This window comes from Psittacula echo (assembly GCF_963264785.1).
Source record: "Psittacula echo genome assembly, chromosome: 4".
Classification (NCBI taxonomy): domain Eukaryota; kingdom Metazoa; phylum Chordata; class Aves; order Psittaciformes; family Psittacidae; genus Psittacula; species Psittacula echo.
Window position 1 is genome coordinate 39,933,272 of NC_137738.1, and position 24,671 is coordinate 39,957,942.

The window sequence follows — 24,671 nt, forward strand, 5'->3', positions numbered from 1 at the left end:
TATTTGCAGTCATAGGCATATTTTGGTGAGTGTGATGGACTGCTGGTGATTATCAGTCAGTGCATCCTGAGGAACACAAGGCTGCTAAAAACACTAGCGCTAACTGGTGCCTTTTAGAAGCACAGCCATCTCCAAATGGCTAATTGTTGCACTAACTGCTGACAGTACGAAACCCTTGCTTTCTATTTGGGTTCACCTCTCTGAAATCATTCGCCCCCCTCCTCCTAAGAGAAGAAAACGATCGCGTTCTGCTCTTTAATGCTGTAGATATACAATATTCGTAAATGCCGTGTGCATGATGAGGCAATACCTCCCTTCCTTAACGAGAAAAAACCCATCAGCCACCCAGAACGCCGGCCCTGGGGAGCTCCCGGGGACCGCCCTGCCGCGGGCACATGCCGCTCCTACAGCAGCGGAGCAGCCGCACCGGGGTGCCCAGTGGCTCCGCTGCCGGCACTGCGGCTCCCTCGGGGTACCCCACGCTCGGATCCGCTCTGCCGGTGCGGAGGGCCGTGCCGTGCTCTGTCGTGTCGAACCGAACCGACCCGACCCGAACAGAGCCGAGCCGAGCCGAGCCGTGCCGCCCCTCAGCTGTCCCCGCCCTCTGCCGGTCTGAGCCCAGCCCTCCCGGCGGCGGGGCCGGCTGCGCCGCTGTGCCATGCGAGGCTTTAAACGGCAGGTGCGGGGGAGAGAAGCAGACGCGCAACCGGCGGCTGCGGCGGCCCGGCGGTAGGGCGCCTTTCGGCTCGGCGGGAGCCGCTGCGGAGCGGAGCATGTCGGTGGCGACGGGGGGCAGCGAGGCGGCGGCAGCAGCGGGCGGCGGCGGCGGCGGGAACCGCGTTTTCTTCCAGAGCCCCCGTGGCGGCGGCGGGAGCAGCGGCTCCTCCGGTGGCTCCTCCCGGGAGGACTCGGTGTCGGCGGTGGTGCAGGTCCAGCAGCGGCGCCACCAGCAGGGGAAAGTCACGGTGAAATACGATCGGAAAGAGCTGCGGAAGCGGCTGGTGCTGGAGGAGTGGATCGTGGAGCAGCTGGGGCAGCTCTACGGCTGCGAGGTGCGGGGCAGAGATAGAGTAGCGGGTCGCTGGCGCGGCTGCTGCTGCCACAGCCCGCCCTGCCTGCTGCCGCACCCCTCGTCCCCGGCATCCTCCTGCCGTTCCGAGCCGCGCTCCGGCCGCGGGCAGGGGGAAGATGCCGCTGCCACCTCCAAATGACATTCCCGAGCCGCCGCCCCGCGCCTCCGCCGTGCCCCTCGGGCGGAACGGGGGAACGTGTCCCCTATCCGGCAGAAAGGGTGACCCCGTCCCCTCCGAGGTGAACGGGACGGGACCGCCCTTGGGGGCAGGCGACGGCTGCCACACGGAGGGTCCCGGCGGCTGCGGCAGGGCCGGGGGTGCGGGCGGTGCCGGGCTCCGGGGGCGGTGCTTGGGCGGGAGCCGCGGGCCCCGGGCAGGGCGGGCCGGGGCGCGGCGGCTCCTTCCCCGGGATGGGGGCGGTCGATCCCCGTTAGCAGCGAGCTGGCCCTGCGCCGGGCCGGAGGGGAGAGCGGGGTGAGGGGAACAAGGCGGGGGAAGGTGGAGGAGGAGGCAGCTGCGCGGCGGCGGTGGCTGCTGCGATGAATGGACACCGGCGCGGGTACGGTCACCGTTAGATCATGGTTCTGCGTTACCTCCGGCCCCAGAAGCGGGGTATGTAGTAGCCAGGAAGCTACAGTTTGAGGATCATGAGGATGAAAATGGAAAACACTGGGGGTCTGTGTGTTCAATTTGTAGGTATCAAGCCTGTTTTTCTGTCACTCTGGGAAAAAAGTGTTTCCAGTTGAACAGGAGGATTTTTCAAGTTTATTCGGAGGCACAGTAACTGTTCTATATAGAGATGACAGTGTTGTAAAGTAAAGGGAGTACCAGTACTTTGCTGAAGCTTCATTAGAAATGCAGACCTTCTAGTTTCCAGGGGATCCTACCTCGAGTATTTACAGTTATAAAGGATCAAAGCATCTAAACTGAGGTTCACAGGTAGTTTTTCCTGTCAGTAGTCTAATTTGCTTTTATTAATGACTTTTGAAGTGAGTGTGCATTTTGCAGTGAGCATCTCCGGAGCCAACATCTCACCCCGGGGTGCCCAGCTGCTCCGGAGCTGGGAAGGTGAGAGCTTGACAGTCCCGGAGGTGTGGATGTGAGGGCCTAAATAATCAGGCCTGAATATCTAACACATACGTGATACAAATGTTTAAAGAAACTTCCTTTTATCTCAAAACCAGTTTATCAGAAATTTGTCAGAGTGACTCGTGAAAAATGTGCATGTGACAAGTTAAACCTCCTTAACTATTCACATGCATCAACCAAAGGAAAGAAAGATACACATGGAGACTCTGGTTAAAAATAAGCAGTTGTTACTCTCGATCTAGGTGTGATTTCCCTCCCCAGCCTCATGATTACTTAGGCCATGTAGCCTGTAGGCTGCAAGGATTTCTCTAAGATTGGAAGTACTTGTGGCTGTTTGCATGAACTGATGGTTCTGTGTCTGCATGAGCTGACAATGTGGTTAGTTGCTGGCCTACTGGATCTATTGCCTCTCACTTGACTCCCATTGTTCAAAACCACCAGGCCTGTTTGGGGTGTGTGCTGGTTGCTCTTGGCATACAGAAGAATGTAATACATGGGACCAAACTGAGCTTCAGAGGGACTTGCTGTTCTTCATGGGATTCAAATAACTGTCTCATTGGAGGAAAAAAATCCTTTCATTTTTTGCCTTATTGTGGTTGCCACCTCCAAGTGAAATATAAGGATGCTACCCTATTAAGATGAGGACCTTATATGGCTGCATAAAAAGACAGTTTGGTTTCTGAGGTGACTTTTAGGAGGGAAATGGTTTGACACATCAGATTAAAATGTTTCTAGCTTTGAAGGTTGAGGGCAAAATGTGTAAGTCTTCATTGCTGTTATGCATGAACTCTATCCCATGTCAGCATGGATGACAGTAGTGAAAAGGTCAAGCAATTCATATGCTATCAGAATAAAGTTGAAGGTGCATGATGAGTGTAGTGATTAAAGACAATAGCAATTTAATGCAAGATGCTTTGCTTCAATCTGCTTGAATTACATTTAGGCTTACAGATGTAGCTCTTAGCCTGAAACTTAATCACCTATGCAGACAGTTAATAACCCTGTCTGAAGGCAGGTTGCGGGGGGTGGGGTGGGGTGTTGGGAATTGCTTGCTTTGACTTCCATGGGAGATTTCCCACAGCTTCTTGATATGATGCCACTTCAGTTCTGAAACAATCTGAAATCTTCCAGAATGTCAGAAATGGCCATCAAATTGCTAATTCTGGAAGAGCTAACTAGTGTTAGTGTTTCATTGCTGTTCTCATTCAGAGCTCTGTTTCTAAGGAGCAATGTGCTTCATTCCTGGGAAGAGCAGAAATAAGTAGAGGGCATTTGCACAGTGGTACATTGAAAGTCTGCAAGAAGACCTGGGTGTTTCCTTATGGGACTGCATAAAGGTATTGCTCGCTCACTGTTTTCCATTTAAACAATGTTTTCTATTAAATTATGCTAACATTCATCAGTAAGTGAGTACTTGCAGAAAGATTCCCTTTATTCACTTCTAAACATGTATTCATAGTCTGTTAAATGCTTGCAGGTTAAGTCAGCTATAAGCCTGTTTCGGCTTGATGACAAGGTTGGGAAGTAAGGTTGGTTTGTGTTTATTTTCTAGTGGATCTTGTCTTTAGCAGTACACTTTTAGTTTTAAAAATTGGACACCAAGCAGGATAACGGTGTTGGGGTGGTGGTGGGGAAGTGGTTTAGAAGGAGCTCTTTGAGATTATTTTTAATGCTAACAACAGATCTGTGCTACAAAGATCAGCATGAGAAAGGTTATTTTCACATGATGCAGACTTCAGAGATAAAAACAAGCCTGAAAGGTAAAGGGTTTCTGAGATGGAAAACTTTAGTAGAACCAGAGACACTTAAGTATAATTTGTTTGGCACCAGAACCGGTCAGGCTGATGTACTCAGGTCAAGTGCTTCAGGTGAGTGTCAGTCTGGCTCTTTACTCCTGGAGCTGCTTTATTTAAACAATAAAGTTTTATAACCTGCTTTTCTTTTTCTGGTTTCTATGAATGCTGGAACTGAAATTGTGGTCACCAATTGGTATATTGAAAATGCAGTGCCTTAATTGCAGGACTTGAACCGACTTCGGTGTTGACCTTTGCTAGGTATCTTGTTTCTAAAAAATAGTTTTTCCACAGATGCTTCGTGTTTTGGTCCAAGTCCATTATTGGTTAAGAATTGCCAAATAATGCTGCACAGAACAACTTACATCATCACTATTAATTCCCTAATGGTTTGCAACTTGTAGTTCAGCATGAAAGTGATGACAGTCTAGTTTTCCAGATGTATGATCTGTGTTGTGTGCACCTGCCAAAATTGAACAACTTTATATAGGACAAAAAAAGGCCACTGTATTTGTCCCCAGAAACCGTTCAACCTTGGAGGTGAATTACTGTGCTCAGGGGTCTTGTCTGCTTGCAATTACAGCATTTGCTATAAATGGCAGAATGCTGATGGAATGAGTGCATTGACAGCAGACAGATTTTTTGCACAGCATTAATAAACAAGGAAGAAAGATTTTTGCTTCTGCTATGGGTTTGATGATGAGTATTTTTCAACATAGAGACTTCCATGTACAAATCAAATGTACTTTTTTTTTGCACTGCAAAAGTTGAGTACAAGACTTAGCTCTAATATGAGATACTGCTGAGCTTAGTTGGGTAATCAGCTATTTTATTAGAGTGTGTCTACTCACGTGTGGAAATCTGTGCTTGGCAAAGGATGTGATGTTGGTCTGGAAGTAACAGGGCATTATGTTCAAGCTTATCTCTCTTCCATTCCAGTGCAAAATACCCTGCAATTCTGTTCAAAAGTTCAGCATACAGGAAAATACGGCTAGAAGAGCTGCCCATAAAAGCCCCTCAAGCATTTCCTTTAAGAGTAGAAAGCCATGGCAGACTGAGAGATATCTTATGTAAGATTCTCTTTTGCCTCCTGAGTGGCATGAAGGTCTGAAATGGATAAAGGATTTAATAGTGGCAGGGCCAATCTTTGGCCATTAGTTTCAAAAATCAAAAAAGGTATTGGTGGGGTATGGGAGCAATTTGACTTGATTCTGTGTGGATTGAGCTCCCGTTCCCTGGGTGCTCTGTGACTGCAGTGCTGGAGACCCCTCTCTTTGGCCGTTTTCCTGAAGCTGCTGGGATATGCTAGCACTGTCAGCTTTGTCCCTAATATAGCATCAGAGAGTCTGTTGGTCTGTATGCCCTTCAGTTTGAACTGGCTGGTGCTAGACAGGAGAAGGCAAAAGGAAGGCTCTTATCTAGGCTGGAGGAAGAAAACACTAAAGTGAAACTTCCTAGCTTTCCCCTCCTGCTGCACAAATGTTTTGGCTGCAGTGGTAAAGCTAGTGGGAAGGTGTAAAAGATGGTCTGAGAGTTGTGGGGAAGGTGAGCTGTCTGTTTTGTCAGGCTGTTTGTGAGAAGGATGGGGTTTTGCTAGAGGAGTTCTAGTCACTTAATGTGTTCAGAGCCCAGGGGTAGCTGCCTTGACTGTATTTTCAAAGTATTTTTCCAATGCTGAGTCTAGCTGCAGACTGATGTGTGTTGGTGGCCTACCAGGAGCAGTGCTGCACATGCTGAATAATGGCTGTACAGCACCTCGGTTCCTCTGTGCATTTGCATCCAAGCAGGCATGTCTTGTGACTTGGTGGACTCAGTTGCAGCTGTTTCTCTCCCTGCTGTTTGGGACTGTATTTATATGGGGCACTGACCTTCCATGCTGTATGGGCCACCTTCTGCAGCCCACCACTGCAGGGGTCAGTGGTTCTGCATGCCCCACAGAGCCTGTCTGTCTGAGGCAGTTGCCATGGTTACCAGTGATCTGGTTTGCTCTGGGTATTGGAATAAGGCTGAATAAAATGGTGCAAGGACTTCAGGGCCAGATGCTTCCTCCCCACACCCCACACATCCCGGCCTTTCCAAAACAGCCTGGTCAGCATGCCACAAAGGCTGCCATGAAGTGATGTGGACCTGATGGTATGATCAGGTACTGCTTATTCCTCAGGCGAAGGTGAGGTAATGCTTTTGAAATTCATTATTCATTTCTCAGAAAGGCCTTTGGTAAGGAGATCCACTGAGTAAAATGCTACCAAAACAAACTTTTGCTGACTGTCTGACTCTTTGAATAGACTTCCTCTAACTTGGACCAAGATCTCACAATGACAGTTGCACACGGGCTCCTTTCTAAATGGATTAAAAGTGAAAAGAGACTGAAAGGGGTCTGAGAATTACAAAGTGACACTCCTTAAAAGGATGCAAGTCAGTAGGAAATGTAATAAAGTATTTCCTTCTTCAGGAAATTGTCTGTTACATTCTAGATGCATTGGAGTAAAGTACTTGGAGGTCCATTAAATTGATTAGAAATGTATTTGGATCATTTCTTTTGGACAGCTATTACAGATGTCAGATCTCCATGCTGCACAGCATGAACTTTGGAGTGCTTGCTTGAAGGCAGGGATGCTGCTCAATGTACCCAGTTGAAGGATTGCTCCGATCAGAGACCAAAGGACATGGGCAACACTGGTGTAGCAAAGGCTTTTTATATCATGTAGCAATCACAGTAAAGCATCTGAATCCCAGAAGTAGAAAATAGGAAGCCCAAAATGGCATATAAAATGCATGCTGTTGTTTTCACAGAAGGAGTAGGTTTAGGTACCTGTGAGGATGCCAAGCACCCGATGGCGGTGAGGCCAGAGCCTTTTGTCTCTAGGGTGCTGCTTAAACTCTTATCTTAGATTCTCAAGATCCTAATCTAGTAGCAAATGTACTGCCATTCAGCTGTTTTCCTCCTTTTTAAATGCAAAATTTGCACTACATCTCAAAGGAATTAAAAAGAAATTCAGGAAGGCCAAGTGCTAGGTCCTGCACGTGGGTCAGAGCAGTCTCAAGTGAATACAGACTGGGCAGAGAAAGGCTGAAGAGCAGCCCTGAAGAGAAGGGCTTGCGGGTATTTGTTGACTAGAAGCTCAACATGAGCGTGTGCTTGCAGCCCAGAAAGCCAGCTGAATGCTGGCCGGCATCAAAAGTAGTGTGACCAGCAGGTTGAGGGACGTGATTCTCCGCCTTTACTCCGCTCTCATGGGACCCCACCTGCAGTACTGCATTCGGCTCTGGAGCCCCCAACACAAGAGGGATGTAGACCTGTTGCAGAGAGTCCAGAAGAGGCCCATAAAGATGGTCAGAGGGCTGGAGCACCTCTAGTATGAAGACAGGCTGAGAGTTGGGCTTGTTCAGCCTGGAGAAGAGAAGGCTCCAGAGAGACCTTAGAGCAGGCTTCCAGTACCTAAAGGGGGCCTACAAGAAAGCTAGAGAGGGACTTTTTACAAGGGCATGTTAGTGACAGGACAAGGGGGAATTGCTTCAAGCTGAAAAAGGGCAGATTTAGACTAGATATTAGGAAAAAATTGTTCAGTATAAGGGTTGTGAGGCACTAGAACGGGTTGTGAGGTACTGGACCAGGTTGTGGCTGCCCAATCCTTAGAAGCATTCAAGGCCAGGTTGGATGGGGCTTTGAGCTGCAAACTGGCCCTGCCTGTGGCAGGGGTTGGAGCTGGATAGTCTTTAAGACCCCTTCCAACCCAAACCATTCTGTTATTCTAAGAAAATTGTTTTTCTCTTACTTGAGCTTTGTATGGTCTGGACATAATCTCTGCACTGTTCATGCTTGGTTTTTCTGTATTAAGTAGCAGCAATATTCTTGACTGATAATTTAGAAGCTTTGCAGCATTAATCTTTATTTTCCATCAGCTATTCCGTAGCAAATCTTTTGTCCTTTCCATCTCTGTTCAAGATTCAACTGGTCCCTGCTGAAGCGGTAGGTGTGGTTGTTTTATAACAAGGCAAAGAAATAATTGATTGCTTGCATCACTGAGATTTTTATAATTGTACTTCTTATAAACAGTAGCTTCCAACCGTTGTGGCTACAAAGGCTCTTCTGCCTTTAGGCAAATTGCTTTACTTGGAGTCAGTGCTTGAATATCCAGAGTAACAAGGGAGGGGAGGGGGTGGAAGAGAGAACATGGGCACAGTGGGGAAAAACACATGGAATAAAAAATATCAATTTAAACTATGCTGCAAATCATGCAGTGACCGCACAGCTGAAGGAGGAAGAGGGGGAATTGGTCATTAGTCTACCCCTTTTTCCCCACTCAAGTTCATCACACGGACTCATCTACATTGCTTTTGTACTTGAGTCTAGCTTGGATGTGTCTGTACTTGTGGTAGAATTAAACTGCAACATGGATGATCTATCCACAGAGAGTTGGGAGCTGGTTATATTGCACTTTGTTGAAGATGCTGGGCTGATGTGCACTGTTAGTCCCTTGTCCCCTGTATTCTGACAGAGTGGGATCTCTCCCATTATCTCTGTTAGCTTTGCATTAGCTGATCTAAACTGTGCTATGGAAGCAAATGCCTGAAACAAAAATAACCCTGTTTAAATGAGGAAAATATGTATTTCATGGCACATCTGCCTGTTCTTAAAAGGCATAGGGGATGTTTATAAGTAGGTATTGTATCTAAATATGTTCTACATGAAGTAAGACTTTATTTTACAAGTAGTGTGATAGTTTAGTCTCATGACAACCTTAAACTAATTTTCTATTGATTCATGTCTTGCAAAGGGTTGCTGAACTCCTGATTGCATTCTTGTAGTTCTCCCTTTAGATTAGCTTATGTCTAGCCACTTGAAATGTACTTTACTTGGCCACAGATTCAAAAAAAAAAAAAACCCCAAACAAAACCTGGAACCATTTTGTTGAGAATATTCATGTACATGGTGTGTGTAAAGCAGTTGTCTGAGAGTATAGGAGATGCTGATGAAAAAAATAAGGTATCCCATCAACCTGATTCAGTCTGAATTACAGTCACCTTGTCTCGTCACCACAGGTGATAAAGCAGCAGCAGCAACATCAATCCATTCTTCCAGCAGCCCTGTGTCTTGCCTGCAGTATAAGAAAGCCAAGTTCTCATTTTTCCCTTCCCTACATCTAACTCCAGAAACTTCTATTTGACAGCAGAAATTGAGTAGGTTAGACATGGCCATCCATCTATGTCACCTCAGTGTTTGGCTGCCTGTCATAAAACATTGGCAATTCCTTTTGCTGTCCCCTCATGTGACACATGGAGTTACGGAAGTCAAGATTTCTAGAAGTTACTGATGTTGGAGAAGGAGGGATAAAATCTTAATTGTATGCAGTCTATGCAGCAGCAATATTACTATTTCAAAGACAGAATAAATTTAGTCTGTTAAAGATCTTTTTCTTGGAACAAGGAATTGTTTGGGCAGAGGTATGCACTGAAACAAATCAAATCTTCTTTGAAGTGATAAGTATTTAATTCTGAGGATCCTATTTGAATAGCAGAACTGTTACCTTTTTTTTTTTTCCCCCTTAGGGAGCATGATACCTATTCTAGGAACCAGTTCAGCATGGTATCTTAAACTGTTTTCCTGGAACACCCAGAGCACAGCCCCAGAAGGCATCTTGTATCTTTTCAGTATTTATCAGGAGCACAGATCGAGTGGATCTAACCTGAGAGAAAAATCATAAGATATACTATAGGTCTTTAATAATTAGAATGCTGGTAGCTTAATGCAGTGTAATACTGTTCAGCATGTGGAGCAAAGCTGGTACAAAAGATAGTATTAACTTAGTGGCCTAATGGTAAGGAGTAAGTAAGTAAATGGCTGGCTTGTGCAGTGGCATGAGTCTACTACACTGGAAGGTCACACTTCCAGTGGTGACTGAGAAGAGCTCACCGTTCTGAGTGTGCTGCCAAAAGGGGATCACACTTCTCAGTCCTGTGTGTTGGACTTCATAAATGCAAATGATGGGACAATCAATGCCTAATGAATATCCTCTTACCAGACTGTCTTAATAGGATTAATTTCCAGAATACAGATTTGGGAAGAATCTCCTAGGTCGTAGGGCCTGCTTTCTCATTTGCAGATAAGCTCTTTGCTTTTGATATAATTTTTATTTTTAATGGAGTAACTCAGTTATATGATGTTTCTTTCCACATTATTTTATAGATTTAAATATACCTTTTAAATCTTTTAGACACTAGGCTCTTTTCCACCCCCTTCATAAAATATATGAAGACATAGACAAAAGACCAGTGTTTGCTTGGGATGGACTTATCTGGATTTTCACCTTGGAATGAAGATTAAATAGGCTGTAAATGTTCTTTACTGCCTGTCGTTACTCTGGTCATCATCGGGCTCAAGTGATGACCATAGTAGAGAGGCAGAAGTATCAAGACAGCGATTCTGCTGCAGGTCACTTATTACTTGTCTTTTGAGTAGATGTCTGCAGACTCTGGGAGAAATATGCTCACTAATATTTCATGGAAGTAATTTATCAGTACTTGGAAAATATGAGGTTAGCTGCTGTTAGATGTCTGAATCTAACTTATTTTAGCACTTGAATGATAACTTCTTTGAGGTACATATATAAATTAACTCTACTGTAGTACAAATTATTTGTTCTACTTTAGGTGACTGATATATAACACTGACACATTTACTTTGAACATAAAGAATGCTTTACATTTTAAAAGATAATACATGAACCATACTGCATTTTTTGTCAGAAAGGAAATCCATATGTTCTGGAGTAAATTCTTGGGTCTTTCTGTTTTTGTTACACTGGTAGTTACGCCATTTTGGGCTTACTGTCAAAATTTGTATTCTTGTTTCAGGTGCACTGAGGTAAAACTGGTTAGTCTTATTTCTAAGAAAGTTAATGAAACTCCCTAAATTTGGATTATGGTTGAATTTCTCCTCTTAATATTGAAAACTGATTCCTCTCTGAGTGGAGAGACAAGTGTGGGGAGGAGAGCTTGTGGGAACTAGCTCACTGGCAGTCAGAAACATCTCTGCTCTTACTTCAGCTGTCATCGTAGTAATAGTTTACTAGTCTGCTTAGCTAAAGATTCAATTGACTTGCTTATAGGTATTCGGCTGCTATTTGGTTATCAAGACCAAACTCTTAGAAGATTTGTTTTAGTGTCTTGAATTTATTTTGATAACCAAAGAATGTACTTGTTCAAGGAAGCAAGATACCAATCCTGCACTTCATAATCTGGAGGCTGTCTTGTCTCGGGTTGCTTGCAACAGTCTTCCAGGGCTACTTCTGTAAAAGTAAACACTTAAACAACCTCTCCCTTTTGTTGCCTTTTTTCAGTCATTCTCTGAACAGTTTTTTCCAGGTCACTTTGTTGGGTTTTTTTTTTAAAGCTTACATGAAACTTCACCTTAAAATAGGTAGTGACTACATTTGATATTACAATTGTTAGGTCTTACTCTGAGTTAGCAGTTTGCAGTGCACTGAATGTAGCAAGTGGAAGGAGGCAGGACTGTGAACCAAAATACGTTTTTGGGAATTTGACAGAAGCAGCACTGGAGTCAAACAGGGGTCTCATACAGTCTTTAGCCCCCTTCTTCCGTGGTTTGCCGACCTTGGTGGGATAGTCACAGCAGATTATCCCACTTCGTACACCTGGAGCTGTTTGTTGAATTAAAGATCCTTCAGGCACTCTTCTATCTTTCAGAGTCCAGGGACCTGCCTGGGGAGCGAAGTGGTGTCTCTGGCCCCTGGGGAAGAGGAGTGTCTTCTATAAAGCGTGTTAGAACTCCTGCTGATGTTTCTTGACACCAGTGGAACAGAGCCAGAATGCATTGACTGCCAGTCCCTGGCTTGCCTGCTGCTCAAAATTAGTGTTTTGGGGAGGGAGAGGGCTAGCAGTCAACACTGTAACACTGTGTAGAGCACACTGCTTATGCCCACGCACCATTTGAAGAAATGAGTTACTACAAACCATGAGAAGCTTTCCAGGTCTTTTACAGACTGAGTTTCTTCAACAAGATTACTACATTGCTCTTAGATTCTGCAGGATGCAAGAGTACTCGTTTTGGTACTACTGAATAAAACATTCCCCACCACCCTCAGAAGACAGACTTCTTGTCTCCCATGTCAAATCTGACAGGACCTAATACTTCTGACTAAAGAAATATTGGCATTTGAAAACTGTCTCATATTCCAACCAATAACCCGCTAATTGGCTGGTAAGGCAAAAATGCCGTGAGAAGACCATGAGTGTATCAGATGCTTGATGTACCCATACTGTAGGACTTTTATTGCAGAAGTCAATTTACACACAGCTTCTCAGCATAGGAAAATCAATACTAGAGAGTAACTGATTATTTTTACAGGCCTGCTGAAGCTGAGAGCCATTTAGAGGCCTCACTATTGCATGTGCTCTTTCCTTGTGTTCTTTCAAGCGATCTGATAGAGTAATTAATCCTTGAAGTGCCCCAAGAGGCAAACCTACTTAATTGCGCTGCTGTTTAGCCTTAATTCCCAGAGTGCAAAGGGCCTGGTGTTGATCCTGTTTGGTCAAAATGTTTCCTTAGAGTGTGTTCCTGGAGACTTTTTTACCTCCACTATTAAAAGAAAGCAATCAATCTGTCAAATTCGACCTAGCATGGAGTGTCCTTAGTGATCGGGGTCATGATACGAGAATGTGGCACCACCATGGTGGGAGTGAAGGAGAAAACTGTTGATGAATCTCAGGGTTCTTCCGAGGTGCTAGATCGGCACTTAAGAATCTTAAGCTTGTGTTGCATAAGTTTCCATTTCCGTTTCAGAAAGGAATAATCTTTCCAGAGGCTAGAAAGTCAGTTCCAAGTGTGATACGTGCTTTCCAAGTAAAGCTGAATTGGCGTGGAAATGCAAGGATGAGATGTGGTAATCTATAACTGCAGAAAATGCCCTGTTAGTTCCTCCCATGTTGTCTGACTGTGAAGTTCAGAGCACAGTCAAACTTTGCTTCCACGTAGTGCAGCTTGCACTAGCGATGTCCTGTGACTGCTGTGTAGAAAGTCATTCCACTGATGTAATCCTCAAAGTACCTGGTGGCTTAACTTCTGTGCCTCTCAAGGATGACTATGTAACAGTGATTTAGCATACAACATGTATTTGCTAATACCAAGCTATTTCTGCTCTGTGTGAAAGTGAGTGATGACAAAAACCATGATGTGGCCTTCCTATCTGCTTTGGAGTGTTTTGTTTAACGGAAGTGACAACCAAGCATAGACTTAGCATGGCCTATTTTTATGTTAAGAATACAAGGCATTTGCCTTGGAGATAGCACTTGTTTTTTAATAAATGTCTTGCTGAGGTTGGATCCATGTTATGGGTATGGTTAGGAAGTGCTGAATGCTTCTCTCTTCCTCTGCTCAGTGTAGCTTGTGATCAATGCCTCTTCTTCACTTAGCAATTTCACACTCTAGTGATTCCTTTAGACTTTCGTAGAGATGCACAAATTAGACAACAATTCCTTAACCAGCATGTTATGGATATTTTTGGATGAGCTGAAGTTATTTTGACAGTTCAGTTATGTAAACAATAAAGTCCCAGTGTTAGTCCTAAAGAAGGCTAAATGAAGTCTAAACCGTAGTTTGACTGAACTCTGTGCTTACTAATGACCCTGCAGTTGCAGAGTGCAAGGTTCTTTCCTTTCTCTGGATAATAAGCAGAGGTGTTTATTTTTTTTTAATTAACATTATGGCTGAATGGAGTGCCTGATGTGCTGTATTATTGGTAGTTCTTTTTGTGGAAACGAGTGCTTTGATGTCCTAAAATCTTTTCATTTTAATTGTATCTTATCACCAATTGATTTTATTCTATGCTGTGATAAAGACAATAGAAAGCTGTGGCCATCGTTACAGGGGATTGACTTTTATTATCCAAGTTAATGACACCATGAGGTGTGGAGTTCTCAAAATTCAGAATCTCGTGGAATTTAGTCTTCTATTTCTTGTGGTGCTTGTTTTCCATGATCTAGTAGCAATGGCATGAATCCCAGAAAACTTGCTGCTCCACCTTGTGTCTTGCCCACACCTCCACCTGCTGGCTGCACCCCTGTTTTACTGCCCGTGGCTCTATGATAATTTACCCTGTTAAGATGCATGCCACAAGACACATCTCCTGCCTTGAGAACTGCTCTGGAATTTAAGTGCTCGAGAGGATGGAGTGGTTGGGAACTTTTGGAAACCCTTGTCCTAGTAAATGCAAAAGCTGCAGTTGTTAATAGGGCTCTGAGGAGATAAGAATTTTCGCACCTTTCCTCCGCTTACTTCTCCACTGCCAGCAAGTGGAGATCAAGTTCTGTGCTGTCCTAAACACCGTGTTTTTAACCAGTGGAGAACAAATACTCCTCCTCTCTAGAGCTTGCTTCTGTCCGTCTCTATAGTAGGCGGTAGAAGGATATCTGCTGGTTCTGAACCAATGGAAAGTGTTGGGTCATCAGGGCCAGGTGGGAAGGAGAAAATGGAAAGTGAGTGGACCTGGAGAGGCAGAAGTAAGGTAGAGATGATAGAATGCATGTAGAGAGCATATAGTATGTTGCCTGTTTGTCTCTGTTTTTCCGTGTTAACGTCTTTCATTAGCGTGTACTTTTTATCTAGGTATGTGGGTACATGTCTCCTTGCCTAAACTCTGCTGGCTTGCTTGTAGCAGCAGAAATATGAGCAGTAGAAGATGCCAATTTGATAAATGTAAGTAATTAATCAGTAGTCTGCTTTCTTCCTGTGCCCACAAGTCCCTGATCCAGCTTGTGCCTTTGTGTCCCAAATGTTTCAAAAGTTTCTAAAGAACTTGTCCAGTGTTTATCGTAACTTGTGCATTGTATCTGGGCAAGTGTCTTCAGGTGCACTTGTGTAGTTCCCATCTTGCTCAAGCCTATTGCCAGTGGATGAAATGGTCTTTATAAATGGCTTTTCCTTAGACTTTCCTGGGCTGACAGTTGCTTAGTAAGACAAATTGTTTACAGTCACAAGGAGTTTCTCATGCAACAGGAGCTTCCAGGTGCAAATGTCTGAGGTACAGGCTACGGAAAAAATGAAATAATGGACAGTTTTGAGCTGATGTTCTGCATTTTGTGCCTCTTAGAGGCATGTTATATGGCAGATTTTTAATAGGAGCAATTTTCTACTCACTGAGCCTGGTTTAACACTTAGCTAATTTTAGTGGTCCAGCGATGGTACAAATGGTGTTTGAGACTAATGTTGAAAGACCATAATTTTTTTGACCTGTTCACTCTGCTAGTAGCATTTGCTGTTATTCCAGACTACCTCTATTTTCTCATCCTTCTGACTGAAAAAGAAAGAAAATCTTCAGAAAAAGCCAAAACCTGAACTATACATGCAGTTATTTCCACAGTGCTGAACAGGGCTGTGCTTCCGAAACACTGCAGGAGACTGGCAGGCAGTGCCTTGAAAAAGCATGTTTCTTCCTTTCTCATTTTCACAGCTGCACTGTTAAGCATAAAAGCAGTGAAGGTAGAGTATGTCTGACTCTGTCCTCCCACACTGGCTTGTTTTTCGTGTTGACTGCATCCTGTATGACTGTTTCTTTTAGGGAATCCAGGTTTTGATTTTTTTTATTTCTTTTATTTTCTTTTATTTTTTCCCTTTTCAAGCAATCAGTTGTCAAATCAACACGAGTAAAGTCACATTAAAACTTAAACTTAGCCTGGGAATTTCTTGCCCCAAAAGACAAAATACACAGACAAGAAGGGATGCCATCTGTGAGCTAGCAAAGACTGGCTCACAGAGGAGCTGTGTGCAGGGCTGTTAGCTCTCAGACTGCTGCTGAAGATGAAGTATTTTCTTGCTGCAGGGTAAGGAGAAGGGAAGAGCAATAACAAGCAGAGGCTGTGTGTTATAGGAGGGAAATTAACATATGCAAAGACATGCCCATTTGGCATTACTCTGTCTTAATCTGTGAGATGCTTCAGGTAATAAAGCATGGAGTGGAAGGTGGGCAAAAAGGAATCGTGATCTCTTCTCTGCTCTTTTCTAATTTATGAACCCTCCCCTCTTAAATCTTGTAATGCTCAGTGTGGAGCAGTAGTGGTGCTGAAGCAGACTTATGATCAAAATATGGCTGCAGAGCATTGGTACTGCTGATGAGGCTGGATGGCAGCAAAGGAAGGAAAACCTGAGCATCCTTCAGAAAGGAGGAAGGTCACAGAATCATAGAATTGTTTAGGTTGAAAAGACTTTTAAGATCGAAGCCCAACTGTTAACTCGGCACTGACAAGTCCACCACTAAACTATGTCCATAAGGACCACATCTACATGTCTTATTTTAAATACCTCCAGGGAGGGATCCAGAACTGAACATGGTATTTGAGGTGAGGCCTCACCAGTGCTGAGTGCAGGAGGATGAGCACTGCCCTGGCCCTGCTGGCCACACTGTTTTTGATACAGGCCAGGATGCTCTTGGCTGCCTTGGCCACCTTGGCACAAGTTGACTCATGTGCAGCAGCTGTCGGTCAGCACCCCAGGCAGCTTTCCACCAAGCAGCTTTCCAGCCACTCTTCCCCAAGCCTGTAGCATTGCTTGGGGTTGTTGTGGCCCAAGTGCAGGACCTGGCACTGAGCCCTGTTGAACCTCATATGCCTGGCCTCAGCCATCGATTCAGCCTGTCCATATCCTTCTGTAGAGCCTTCCCGTGTTCAAGCAGGTCAACTCTCTCGCCCAACTTGGTGTCATCAGCAAACTTACTGAGGGTGCACTTGATCCTTCATCCAGACTGTTGATAAACAAGACATTAAACAGAACTGGCCCAATACTGAGCTCTGGGGAACACCACTGGTGACTGACTGTGGTCATCAGCAGCCCTGCAGCTAGCTCACCATTGCTGTGCAGGATGTATTTCTTGCTTGAGGTCAGCTGGGGATGCCTCTGCTGCTGGCTGCAAAAATAGTATTTGGAGAGAGATGTTGCTTTTCATTGTCTGTTTTATGCAGTGCCTTGCAGTGCTGTGCAGGGCTCAGGCACAATGTGCTGGTGTTGTGCCTGTATCATGTGAGTTGCCTGGGCAGGGCCTGGCAGCCAGGTTCTGTCGCATCTGAGATGCTGAGAGCAGGCCCAGGAGCACAGGGACAGCCCAGCCCTGGGAATATTCCTGGGCACTGGCCAAAGCCAGGCTGAGGTGTGGGCTCAGCTAAGCCAGAGCTGTGGCCAGGCAGGGCTGTGGGGAGCTGGAGACTGGCCCTGCTGTGGCATTGCTGGGGCAGGGGTTGGTGGCTGTGGGGGGCTTACATGGGGTCCTGGGCCAGGCCTCTCAGCCCTGGTACTCAAGTGAGTCTGACTTTGGGACTGGCTCACCTGTAAGCAAAGCTCATTTTAAGATACATTCTTCTAAAAGCCTTTAATCCTGGGTATTTCTTAAAGCTTTCAGGGGCAAATGTGGGAGTTTTTGCCTTGTGGGGAGACTTACAGGTCTGGAAAATAGACTGTAATGTAGGGGTGTGAATTATGCTAACGTGTGTGTCAGAGACTGAGGGAAGATGTGGCTGCAGACCCAGCTGTGTTGTCATAACCAAAGTGGCCACATGGACCATGATAAGGTTTGTATCACGCTGTTAACTTAGTTTTTATGTGAAGACTCATTTTTGAAGCACTTTTGTTCAGCCATGAAAACCATTTAAATGTCAACTTGACTGTCATTTCTTAATTTCCTTGTATTACAGCAGTTTGATATGCTGAAAGATTCTGCTTGCCACAGGCACTAGGTACTGAGGATGAAATAGCCGTATAAGGCAGATCAGAGAAGGGAGAGGAGGGACAGGTTAAACCCAGACCCATGAACACTCTGTGTAGGGACTGCAGTCCTGTTGGAAGCTTGGGGCTGGCTGGAAGTGTCAGAAGCAGGAAAGATGGTAAGAGCCTGAGTACTGTTTCTTATCCATTATTGCTACGGAAGTTGGCAGTTCAAACCCCTCTCCTATCACTTTGTCATGGAAGTGCAGTGTCAGATAATACACGATGAAAGGAAGTACAGGAGCTGGTGACTTTTTCTGATTGTATCTTCATAATGTTCAGAGTACTGCCTGACCTGCAAAGGCTTCTGCAAAAGTTCATGTAGCTAAGGGAAAAAATGATTAAACTCATTGGATAATAGTTTCTTTGCAGCAATGTAAGCCAGTCTAGGCTGCTGTTGTGTTAATGGTTGCCTTAAAACTATCAGCAGCCTAATGGCAGCTGTGAAAACAGAAACTTGTGCTGCTCCATCCTATTCATCTCCAAAAAAGATAAACATTTCCAATCCTAATGATCCGTTTAACTGCCATTATTAAGCACACCTCAAGAAAAGTTATATGCAATTAAAAAGAGAGAAGCCTGTTAATGTAATATTGAGGTTGTGTGATTCAAGACAGTAAAGCAACTGGAGGACAGATTTTTAACAGTGAGGTTAGTTTTAATTTGACTCTTGCATAATTTTATTCTTCCCATTTCCCGGAGAAATATTTACATTGCTTTAATTCTGAAGCACAGTCAGTCACAAGTGCTCAAAGGTTAATGAACAAAGCTTCAGAACTAAGGGCTAGCTAAGTATTTCCTCCACGTCAGAAATGGAAACAATCACTTTATGACTTCCCAAAGTCACACACATACTTTGTGGCAAGATCCTACTACAAGACTGTTGGACTCATTCATCTAGTTTAACTGCAGGATTATCTTCATTCACTATTTGTAATTCCTGTTTCCTAAGTATGGCTCTCTTCACTTGTTTCAAGAACAGACTTCCTTGTGAATTGTAAACTTCTGCAAGCCCTGGGTAGCAGTCTTCTAGTGTACGAATGAGTTTAGTGTTCAGTTGTCATGTTTCTTCTGTGTGCAAGGTAGCCTGTCATGTAAAACACGGTCCACCTGCTCTACACCTGGATAACCTGGGCTCCCAGACTGGCACTCTAAGCAGCATGCATCACTGTGTACCTAGGCACTTTGGCCCTGTATGTCCGTTGCTAGGACTGCTGGTGTCTTACTCCTGTAGTTTCTTTGCTGCAGTAAACTGAGCTGCTCTTGATTTCCAGATGAATTGTGAGGCCTTGTCTGTCCCTGGGGTATGTTTTGAGGGGGAAGGGAGGAAGATATTATGGGAAAGCATCAAATGACTAAAATTGCTTTAGGGCTGCAATCAAAGGGTGGAAGATCAAATCATCAAAAGGTGGAAGAGTACCAGCCCACAAGTAAGCAGTGGTGGGGTTTTTGCCTGTAGCTCCAAATAGACCAGGGTGGCTGGGAGTGGAGCTCTTTAGTGCATGGGGGACTACTTGTGTGGGTAGAAGCTCATTAGCAGCAATGCATGGGTAAAGGCCAAGGCTGACTTGGTACTAAACGAAGTGCTAAAAGAAGACCAGAGTACCTTCTTATGAATAATAATAAAAGAAAAGAAAAAAATCAAACAAGACAGATACCATTGCCTTGGCTGCTAGAGCAATGTGAACATGCTTTGATGTAGAACTTTGGCCCAGTGCTCAAAACAGCTCTTATCACCTGAGCTAGATTGCCAGGTTGAACATGTGTACAGCGTAAGCCACCAAGCTCTGTTTACCAAGGGATGAGTAACTTTAATTTACCCTCTTGGCTTGTTCCTCTGAAGAGTCTTTGTAGATTGGAAGCTCAACCAGCTGTTATTTCTCCTGTGGCACTATCTGAAATATTTCAGGATTTCATGTGAATGTTCCCTATTTGAGTGCATACATTATGGATTCTCTTCAATTATAAAAAATAGTTCATTTTTTTTTCTGTGTGTACTTTTTGTTTATTTGTTAAGAGCAGCAACACGTAGGGACCTAAAAGTTAAAGCTTTCCTTACTGTCTTTGTTTAAGTAGTGATCCAGAGCTACATCTGAAACCACAGCAGGAAACGAGTTCTGGTCTGTGTAGAAACTAAGTGAAATATATATCCTAATTTTTCTAATTACGTACATAATTGTTGAATTCCTTTGGATTGGAAAATGGTTTTGCAAGTTTGTGTATTTTGGTTTTGAATATATTTGTTTTACAAAGAATCTTGTGACTTGGCTTGTCTTTATTCAGTGGTAGATGCCAAAGGCATTATATGAAGGATCTCTATGAAGGATCTCCAGCACTTTAAAGCAGAATGCACTTGTACTCTTGGCACAGCTCATCTCCAGCTTACAGCTATAGGAAATGGGGATTTTAAAGGAATATTGGATATGTTAACTTTTAGTGAGTGTTAATGAATTCTGCCACTTTCTTTTAAGTCTCTATCCCACAGATCAGTTAAAAAGCTTGGGTTAGACTCTTTCTTGGTCATAAAATGCTCTCTGAATTCCTGTATTCTGCTGTGCTGAAATGACCAGGTAATGGCTGCTGTGCCTGTTTCATATTCAGTAGACTTTATCCTGTGAACTTGTTAGGAAGGTAGCACTGCTTATTATGAATGTAGGATTTACTAAGGTTCTGACTCCTGTGTTTGGCACCAAATGTGCAGAGCTGGACCCTTTATGCTTTATCTAAGCTGCTTGTCTGTGGGAGGAATATGGGTACAGTGTGCTTCACATGTATCTTCTACAAGCTGTGAAGATGGTTTTGAGGGGATTACTCAGTCTCCTCTTACAAACCATCTGGGTTTGAAAGAATTTGAGGAGGATTAAAAGTAGCTATTTGGTAGCTTTGGGCAATAATGAAGAAGTGGGATCCTTAAACAGTGTCTGGATGTAGCTACTTTAGAAACATCTCGATGTTCTTCTCTATTTTCAGAAGATTCTTCTTCTTCCCCAGTCCTTCAGGTTGTTTTTGAGCTACCAGATAGAGACCTCTTAAATGGCATCCAAGGTCCCTGTTACAGGAGGGAGTCAGACATTTCTTAAACTGTTGCTCTGACAGTGAAGTTCAGTAAAGAGGGTCATGCAGGGGCAGAAAGTGCGGTTGCTGCTGTTCCTGGTGGAATTTGTAATGTCTAATCATGTGCTCATTCTGGAGATGTTCTGAAAGTGGTGATGTGAACCTCAAACTCTGCTTTCACTGGCCATTTAAATGATTAAGAAGGCTAGCACCAAGTGAAGGCCAGAGGGAAGGAGCAGATGATACCACCTTGAGCTGACTGGTATGACTGTGTGCTAGCCAGTGCCTCTTCTGAGCTAGGCTGAGAATGCTTTGGCTTGGTTTGCTGGAGCAAAGCTTGACTTTGGAGATTGCATACGCATGCAGGCTGGCTACCCTTAGCTGGAAGAAAAGGTCAATTCAGGAGGTTGGATTCAGGCCAATTACTCCATGAGAAAGTTCTCATACTGCTCCCATAGTTTGGCATGCTCACTCTCCCTGACCAGCTCTTGGAAAAACACTAGTATTTCTTTAGCATTTGAGAGTGTCAGACTACTCATCTAAACTTTAAATTTGAAACGGGATATTCTATTATTAGCTGTAGCCTGAAGTGATTTTCAGAATCCACCTGTCACTTTGATTATACTGACTCTTTTCTTGTTTTGCTTCCTTGTCTGTTGATAAGAGAAAATAATAAATAAATGTGCATTCCATGCAGCTTGTGGCTAATGCAGTATGCTAATGTGTTTTTAGAATGCCAAAAAAAAGAGCATTTTAAAGAAACTTGGTAGCATAGGTTGGACAAAGAGCAATTGCATGCAATTGTGATGCGGCATGGGGAGTCTTCTAAAGCTCAGGCCTTTAATTTTGGGGAAGAAAGAGGTTTGGGGCTACCTGAGCACCGATTCACCACTACCAGTTTTAAAGAGGGTCCTTTTCCAGTGCAGAAACTCTTCTGAGCTGGTGCTACAAGGTACTTAAAGGCTGAGTGTTTATGGGCATAAACAATTTTTCCAAGCTCTGAACAGCTTGCTGAACCCATCCAAATACAAATCCTGAAAGCTGCTTCTCTGAACAGTACTAGGTTGGACTGCCACTAGAAAAGGGTTGGTTGTATTTCAAAGGCACTGAGTCTATTTGTTTATATTTTGAAGGTAAAATGGAAAACTAAAAGTGTTTTGCAGAAAATCTGGATGTGTCTTTCGCCATGCTAACTTGTACAACACTAGCTTGAAATTGGCCAGGGGGATAATGATGTTGTAGCATGATAGTAACTGTAGAATTTAACTGCCTATTTTCAAAAAACTTATAGAGACCCCCTGAGTATCTTCATCGAAGGAAAGGCCTTCATCTTTTATTAGATGGTAGTGAATCTACACAGGTAAGCTGTTGTAGCATCCTGTATATTCTTAGTAAGGAAAGAGCTATATCTAGGCATCTGAGAATCAAGACATGAATTACAGGAGACCTGTGTTTCCTTAGCTCTAGTGCTCTGTAACTTGTGTCATTGTTTCTGCTCTGTGTAAGAAGATACATGAGGAATCCAACCACAAATGTGGTAGGTAGCCTCTTTTGAGTGCCTTCTGTGTGGATCTCTAACAGGCAAGACATAAATCTGCTACTCACAGCAGATCATAGCACCATCTTTTTCTTTTGTCTTTTTAGTTTATGGGAGATGGTGTTTGCTTTAAAGTGGATGTTGTCCTAAAGAAAATTAATAGTTAGTAATAAGTCAGACTTTGATGTGAAACTTATTTTCAAGCTACAAGTCATCCCCTGAATCTACTTTGTTGGTGCGCTATTTCCTTAGCAAAGGATGTCACTGACACTTTGTGTGCCACTGTGTAAAATAACGAACAAAAGAACAAAGCAACCCACCTCAAAATACACCCCTAGACCACAGTGGCCCTGTATGTTATGCTGGGAGCTAGGTGAACACTTGTTCCTGTCTACAAGAAGTCTTGTGGAAGTCAACTCTTTTGAGATGTATTGGATATGGTTTGTACTGTAAGCTATTTTGATGACTGAAATCTTTTAAGGTGAAGAAACAGCAGAGATATGGAACAGGAGCAGCATGGAGCTTTGCCTCTTATCATTTTTTCCCAGGGAGGGAAAGGGAGTGCCTGACTTTGATCTTGTTCCCTTCCTTCCACCTGCTTCTGCATGCATGTTCATGCAGTTTCATGTCTGACAACTTGATTATAGTCTCTGGTGTTCCTGGAATATCTCCCATTTGAGAAAATCTGTAGGTGGAAATAGAAACAGGCCTGTGAGAATATGGAAAAGTAGAGATTGTAGGAGTTTTCCTCATGAGCATTTTTGTCCAGGCTGATCTCTTGCAAGAGGCTCAAATCTTAGACTTTGGATGTTTGTTGGTAGCCAGTTAAAAATAACTTGATTGCTTAACACAATATTATACTTTGAATTCAAAGTTCCTTTGAACTGGCTGTTCTGAGTTATAGACACACTAAAGATGTGCAGGAGTGCTTCTGGATTTATTTTGATGACATCAGTGCTGTACTGTGACTGTGAGATCAGCCTCGATGGGGCTTTTTCTCCCTAGAATGGAAGTAGGCTGCTGAAAAGATTTGGCTTATATGCAGGTGTTCTGCATGCCTTGGTCATCTGAGAAGGCGCTCCACTGAAGGACTTTATTTTGGATTCCTTGGAGTTAGTTCCTTATCTGTGGTTATGGGATAATGATGTTATGTTTCTTACACATTCTTCATTGTCACCCAGAGACTCTGGATTTGAATGTATATGCTAAGTACAGTGTGTTAGTGAGAACACTGCTGTCCTTTACATATTACCCTTTAAGTTGTAATGCTTAACTGCTTGAAGTTTTCTTTTCCTGCATTTCCAATCCTCTCTTTGATTTCAAAGGTAATGTGAGAAGAATGCAAAATACTCAGCTCTTTGACTAAGGTGTGCTAATGAGAAAAAGCTAAATTGTGCTCAGATTGTATTAATTCCTTTTCTTGGCATCTGGAAGTAGAAAATTTCTACAAAAAAAGACTATGGAGCTATATTGAGTAAATAGATTAAAACCCATCCAAGTTAAATGTTTAACTTGAAGCAGGCTAGGGTTGGGGTTTTTTGGTTTTTGGGTTTGGTATTTTTTTTTTTCCCCAGTAAATTCCATCTATTGGGTGATCAAGGTGGCTGGTTGATAGTGCCCATCTTTAGAACTTTAGATGTGTTTCATTTGGTCTGGTATAAAAAGTTTGGTCTTAAAATACAGTGTAACAGATGGAAAAATGGAATGACATTAATTGTGATTTGTATCATGTCTCTTTTGGCAGAGCAGTTTAACACAATCAGCCAGGCTTTAAGACAGTCTGTCCTTAGTCTCATGTCCTGACTCAACCTTTGCTAAGGTATACTGGCTAACTTTATCTAGATCTCAGGAAGGCATTGCCTTCAGCTCTCCTGGACTGGGATAATGCTCTATGTTGCCTTCAGGATCAAAAATAGTAGCAGTGAACTTCAGCTATAACAGGAGGGTACAGGTCTTCTGTGCAGATAAGAGATACCATTAATAAGATTCATCTGCCTTGAGACAGACAGACCTCTGTGCTATAATTGCTTGATGCTTCCTTTAGTCTCCTGTTGTTTACTGTAGATGGGTAATAGACATAGAAAATCCCAACTTGTGAGTCCTGGGCCTTGGTAAAAAAAAAAAAAAGTCACTTTTGTATCTTTACTTTAAAGTGTTGCCCAACACAAACAGTTCTGGTCAGACGAAGGTTTCATTTTGGAAGATGGCAGCTCTTGAGTTAGAAAGTTGAATTGTATGACTTTCCATACTAAGCAACTTCATGTGCATGTGATCAGCATGTTTGTTTGAGAGCAGGGAAGATGAGGAAAGGAAAACACTAACTTCCAAGTACTTCCAAGACACAAGATAGTGGAAGG

General features: G+C 43.6%; 1 protein-coding gene across 1 annotated transcript in view; it reads left to right on the forward strand.

Moving 5' to 3' along the window:
- Window positions 1-773: 773 nt before the first annotated feature.
- Window positions 774-24,671, forward strand: part of PPP1R14C (protein phosphatase 1 regulatory inhibitor subunit 14C) — a gene marked incomplete at both ends in the record, with an annotated part of 55,033 nt that continues 31,135 nt past the window's right edge. The window contains one exon of the mRNA XM_080614840.1: window positions 774-1,052. Coding sequence (XP_080470966.1) covers window positions 774-1,052 — 279 coding nt within the window. The remainder of the gene's footprint in view (window positions 1,053-24,671) is intronic.